Genomic DNA, 6173 nt, shown 5'->3' with positions numbered 1-6173 from the left:
CTTCAACAAACATAATTAAAATATAAAAATAAACCTTTTTAGCTTTTTATACAACAATATATTCATTTACGACACATGGAACACAAGTCATATATTATATAATTATTATTATTATACAAAAATAATTATAATTATTATTATTAAAAAAGAAAAAAAACAAATTATTATATTATATATTATTATTCCTTCATCCCATCCTCGTATTCTCCGATCCCATTCATTACGTGAAGAATTTAGTTTTACGAAGGATCAATTAATGGCACAGATTCAGGTTGTGCAGCCTCCGTTGCCGGCGACGGCGGTTGCCGGTGCGGTGGCGGCGAATCAGACGTTTGGAACGACGTCGTTGTACGTCGGTGACCTGGAGTATGGTGTTACTGATTCACAGTTGTATGATCTGTTTAATCAGGTTGGGCAGGTGGTTACGGTTAGGGTTTGTAGGGATCTCAGCACCAGGCGATCCTTGGGTTATGGTTACGTTAACTATAGCAATTCCAATGATGGTATATATCACCTTCATTATTATTATTTATTTATCTATTGTTTATTATTATTATAATTCGAACATTTGATGTTGATTAATTTAATAGGACTTGTATAAAGTAACGGATTGTTTTTATTATAATATCAAATAATGCATTGATTTTGTCTGTAACAATCCTGTTAATTGCTTTGATCATCTGGAATTGCAAATTATTGTTAGGGATTTTTCAGAACAGAGGAACTGTTATTAATGATTTTTATTGAATTGAATATGGAAAAGGCTAAAACCTTTTTAATGAATTAATTTACATTAATTGTAAGAGAATGAAGTGCATTACAATATATTCTTTTAAAAACAATAGCAAATAAAACAGAGGAACTGACGAACTGTTATTAATGATTTTTATTGAATTGAATATGGAAAAGGCTAAAACTTTTTTAATAAATTAATTTACATTAATTGTAAGAGAATGAAGTGCATTATAATATATTTTTAAAACAATTGTAATTTATGTTTTTATTGAAGATGTTAATGGCTGAATTCTTTTTTATAAACTAGTTTATATTAATTATAAGAGAATGAAGTAAATTACAATCTTTTTTATTTTGGTTGAAAATTTTATTAATTTTTATATAGTTGATGAAAAGAAATTGACTGTTTATGTTAATCTGGATTGCAGCTGCAAGGGCTATTAGTGTTCTGAACTTTACTCCGGTCAATGGCAAGTCGATTCGGATCATGTATTCTCACAGGGACCCGAGTATTCGCAAAAGTGGAACTGCAAATATCTTTATCAAGGTCAAATGTGCATATATTATATGAATCTATTATATTATTTTATTAACTATATTATTCAAATTGCTTGTTTGAAATTTGTACAGAATTTGGACAAAACAATTGACAACAAAGCGCTGCATGACACATTTTCAAGCTTTGGTACGATCCTTTCATGCAAGATAGCAACCGACTCATCTGGTCAATCAAAAGGGTATGGATTTGTGCAATTTGACACTGAAGAATCTGCCCAAAATGCAATTGATAAGTTAAACGGTATGTTGATGAATGACAAACAAGTTTATGTCGGTCACTTTCTTCGCAAGCAAGAACGTGACACATCATCAACTTCAAAGTTCAACAATGTGTATGTCAAAAACCTACCCGAGTCAACTACTGATGAGGATTTGAAAAAGACTTTTGGTGAGTATGGTACGATTACTAGTACGGTTATTATGAGGGATGCAGATGGAAAATCCAAGTGTTTTGGGTTTGTTAATTTTGAAAATGCTGATGATGCTGCAAGTGCGGTTGAGTCGTTGAATGGTAAGAAGATTGATGACAAGGAATGGTATGTTGGGAAAGCTCAGAAGAAGTCGGAACGAGAGCTTGAGTTGAAGAGTCGGTTTGAGCAGAGTGCAAAAGAAGCGGCTGAGAAGTATCAAGGGGCGAATTTGTATGTTAAGAATTTGGATGATGGTATTGATGATGATAAGCTTAAGAAACTGTTTTCTGAGTATGGTACAATTACTTCATGCAAGGTTTGTTACTTATTAGTTATTAGTTATTTCCAATAGGAGAGATAATGTTTTGATATGTGTTTTTTAGTTTATATCTAACTTGAGATGCTTATCTGTTTAATAAGGTTATGTTAGATCCGAATGGAAATAGCAGAGGTTCTGGTTTTGTTGCGTTTTCAACTCCTGAAGAGGCTTCTCAAGCTGTAAGTAACATGTTTGTGATACATTGTATTGTCCGTTTGTCTAACTTTAGCCGAAGATCGAAAGCGAACAAACAAACCGTTCTTTCATTAAGAAAATGAATGTGTACATGTTTGTTTATATTAGTTTTTTAATAAAATTGTTCACTTAATTAAATGTACGAATATAAGTGAATGCAGATGAATAACATAAACCAGCGTAACTGAGCAAACATTAATGTGAATATCAATCTCAAAGATGTTTTTGTGTTATGAACAAAAAGTTTTGTTCATGTGGTTCATTTATTAAATAAACAAACATAATCGACATGAACAGTTCAATAAACGTTCATTTCATTTATTTGTTAGGTAATTAATTTACTTTTATTATGGTGATTATAGCTTGCTGAGATGAATGGGAAGATGATTGCTAACAAACCACTTTATGTTGCACTCGCTCAACGTAAAGAGGAGAGAAGGGCAAAGCTACAGGTAACGTCTTGACTTTTATTGCCTTGTTATTTTATATTTTTCGGTTTTTAGTAACTGTTTTCCACAGGCCCAGTTTTCACAAATGAGGCCCGTTATGACTTCATTGGGTCCTCGTATGCCCATGTATCCGCCAGGTGCACCTGGTATCGGGCAGCAATTGTTTTACGGGCAGGCACCTCCTGCTATGCTTCCTTCCCAGGTACGGTACTCTTTCCATTACTATAAACCTTGTTTTTTTTTCCCATTACAATGAGGATTTGCTATACTTGCATCTCTTTGAGGACATGTTCAGGGATGGCAGGATAGTAGTGCTTGGAGGCGGTTGTAAGGTTATGGAATTTTAGGGGAGTGTATTAGACACGTCTTTAGATCTGTCTTCGGGCCTTTAGCTTTGCTTACACTTTTGTTTGCCTTAGTTAGCGTTGTCTTGGCGTATAGATTTTTGTTCTACTTTGTCTTGTCTTTTTGCTCTTCTATCTGTTGTTACTATTAGCCTTGGTAGTTTTTGCATGGTTGTTGTTTAATCCCTTAAGCTACATTTTATGTTATTTGGATTACTATACTATATTATACACGTAAAAGAAGGTTTTTGGAGCCGGGGGTCTAAGTTGGAGCAGCCTCTCTATCCCATGGGTAGATAAAAGGTTTGACCTCATCTAACCCTCTCCTCAGACCCAATCACCAACATATCAATGAGTGGGATTTTACTGGGTACGTTTGTTTGTTCATTTTACCATAAGCTCCAGACTTGGATATCTATGCTTATAAATGAAAGAGATGAGTTATACTACTTGCTTTAAGCCGACACAGTGGTATAATTTTCCAGTTATGCATGTAATTGTCATCTTTGATGAATTTTGTATGTTTGACTTGATGTTTCATAGGGTGGCTTTGGTTACCAACAACAGCTGGTCCCTGGAATGAGGCCAGGTATGCCAAACTTCTTTCTTCCGGTTGCCCAACAAGGTCAACAGGGTCAACGCGTTGGTGGGAGGAGTGGTACTGCGCAGCAAAATCAGCAGCAGCAGCCTTTTCCAATGATGCAACAGCAGGTATGTTTAGGGACTAAATCTAGATGAGAAGCAGATTAGGATAAAAATAAAATGGTCTGTTTTTTTTATCAGATGTTTCCAAGGGGGCGTATGTATCGTTATCCTGGACGTGCAGATGGAAACGTGGCAGTGGTCCCCGTCCCATATGAGATCGGTGGTGTGTCACCTCGAGACCAGCCCATGCCGATCACAGCTCTGACTTCTGCCCTTGCTAATGCTTCTCCTGAGCAGCAGAGGACGGTATGTTGTGTTTTGTTATTTGTTTAATAATAATAATATTAATGTTTAGCTCTAATACTTATGTTTTAAAAAATATATAACAATGAACAGATGCTGGGTGAGAATCTGTACCCACTGGTGGATGAGTTGGAGCATGAGAATGCTGCTAAAGTGACAGGGATGTTATTGGAGATGGACCAGACAGAGGTGTTGCATTTGTTGGAATCACCGGATGCTTTGAAGGCGAAGGTTTCTGAGGCGATGGAGGTTTTGAGGAATGTTCAGAACCAAGCTCCAGCGGCTCAGCTTGCTTCCCTGTCTCTTAAGGACAATCTTGTCTCCTAAGCATTAGCCACAGGAGTTTTGTTCCTTTCATATTGTCATTTACTTTTTTAGGAGTTTTGAGACCATCTTTTGGTACCTGTTTTCTATGGAAATGACCAAATGTTGGAAGACTTTGTTTTCTTTCTTTTTCGCATTTTCTGATCTTATTTCCCATATTTTGTAAGTGATGATTAACTAGTGTATAAAGATGGTGATGACTTATATTAGGGAGTTTGTTGGTTAGTGTTGGTACTTAAGAGTATTCTTTTTCTATGTTAGACTAGTAGTGTTTAGTTTTTTCGGTTAAGAAAATAGCTGGCCGGATGATATATATTCGTTAAAGAAGTTAGAAATTTGAAATTCTACCGGGTGCCATTCACATAACAAGATAGAATAAATTCATGCCCAAGAGGGTTAATATTTTAAGTTGGTGGGTGCTTTTGGATCGACTATTCTAACCTTTCTGTTAAAGATTTGGACAATCCATGTCCGGTTTGTAAGAATTCTGTGGAAGGATTTGGAATTCGATTGTCCGTTGGTTGGAGGTGGATTTTTTGTTTATTCTAGATCCGAAAAATAATATGGATTGGTTGGATTCCTCTAGATGGGTGATAAAGAAAAAAGATTTAGGTGAGGCGATTTATCTTCACTGTCTGGTGACTTAATATGGAATAATCGAACCATCTATGGTGCAAAGTTTCTAAGCCGACTATTTCCCCCCGACTCTTCAGTAGTCTTCACCCATATATACGAGCGCCGTTTTACACAATGTTTTAAAAACCGGTATTTTATGTGTACCAGATTGAGCTAAAAAATGGTACAACCGGTTGTACCGAGAGGTTCAACCGGTTGAATATACCTTATAATTTCCTATAAATGTAACTTCAATATAAAAATAACTCAAAACTAAATGATTCATATAATGAAAAATAATCCAAAAGTTAATCCATATTAGAAAAATAATGCAAAAGCAATCAATTTTAAAAAAATAGTCCTAAAGTTTACAAGTTTGAATGTTAATTGCTAGGTTAAAACTATTTTTGAAAAAATATGGGCCGCAAATATAAAAAATTTCTCGGGCTTAAAACAGGTTTGCCGGTAACAACCGGTATTTTAGACAAAAACTGCCGGTACGATGTTCTAGCAAACCGGTCATAAATACCGGACTCAAAATACCGGCCTATGGTGCGAAATCCGGTTTAACCGGTTCAACCAGCCGGTTTGAACCGGTTTTTAAAACACTGGTTACATCTTCTTTATTCTATTAATCGACGCCCGAGTATTGTTGAAAATGCTTTCATTCTGCGCCTTCCATAAGCTCCAGCATGCCGTGAGGATGATCGATTGAACTGCCCTTTGTTTGCTTTCAAGTTCCTTTAAATTGAGATGAATGTTCAACAAGTCCTTCACCTCGAATGCATAGACCGAGGTAAACCTTTTCATCAAAAACTAACGAATTGCCATACGACTGAGGCCAGCATGATAGTAGTATATTTTCCACCGACTAATGAATCACATCACAAGCACTGCTTTATCTTGTTTAGCGCCCCCCCCCCCCCCCCCCAACACTGTTTGCATTAGGCATCCGACGTTGCTATCATCCCCATTTCCACCTTCCGTTCAAAAAGGTTTACCTTTAACGACAACCATTTAATCCAATCAAGTGTAAAACCAGTTCGGGTCGCGTAAGTATACGGTTTTCTGTTTTTGCCACTAAAAATGTTTATGGTAGTTGATGTATTGGTTACACTGGTTTTCCATGTTTGGGTGTTCAGTCCTACAAATGGTGCCATATGGTACTATAAAATATGATATGCACTTGTGATGATACAGAAAACGATTGGTTTCGTCATGAGGTAGGGGTCTCAACCAAAAGTATATGACTATACCAAGTTTAAGATAATATTGA

The 6173-nt window shown here is 36.0% G+C and overlaps 1 protein-coding gene across 1 annotated transcript; it reads left to right on the top strand.

Annotated features, from left to right (window-relative positions):
• The first annotated feature begins 256 nt into the window (after positions 1 to 256).
• On the top strand, positions 257 to 4512 carry LOC143614784 (polyadenylate-binding protein 2-like). Its single transcript, XM_077088114.1, has 9 exons — positions 257 to 503; positions 1164 to 1282; positions 1366 to 2019; positions 2124 to 2201; positions 2580 to 2669; positions 2737 to 2868; positions 3554 to 3721; positions 3794 to 3961; positions 4052 to 4512. Exons 1-9 carry the CDS (start codon positions 257 to 259, stop codon positions 4283 to 4285), a joined length of 1890 nt encoding a protein of 629 aa, XP_076944229.1. The 3' UTR covers positions 4286 to 4512.
• The last annotated feature ends 1661 nt before the right edge of the window (positions 4513 to 6173 follow it).

The sequence above is a fragment of the Bidens hawaiensis genome, unplaced genomic scaffold (assembly GCF_021521415.1).
Source record: "Bidens hawaiensis isolate Kalapana, Puna unplaced genomic scaffold, B.hawaiensis_p1.1 tig00041078_1, whole genome shotgun sequence".
NCBI lineage: Eukaryota > Viridiplantae > Streptophyta > Magnoliopsida > Asterales > Asteraceae > Bidens > Bidens hawaiensis.
Note: the sequence above shows the minus strand (reverse complement) of the source record. Positions and strands in the feature narration are given on the sequence as shown.

What these genes read in the sequence shown, in the direction of transcription:
- LOC143614784 (XM_077088114.1), top strand. Translation starts at nt 257, where the DNA reads ATGGCACAGATTCAGGTTGTGCAGCCTCCGTTGCCGGCGACGGCGGTT. An exon ending in CTGCAAATATCTTTATCAAG is followed by an intron (nt 1,283 to 1,365) that starts GTCAAATGTGCA and finishes AAATTTGTACAG; the next exon opens with AATTTGGACAAAACAATTGA. An exon ending in AGAGAAGGGCAAAGCTACAG is followed by an intron (nt 2,670 to 2,736) that starts GTAACGTCTTGA and finishes TGTTTTCCACAG; the next exon opens with GCCCAGTTTTCACAAATGAG.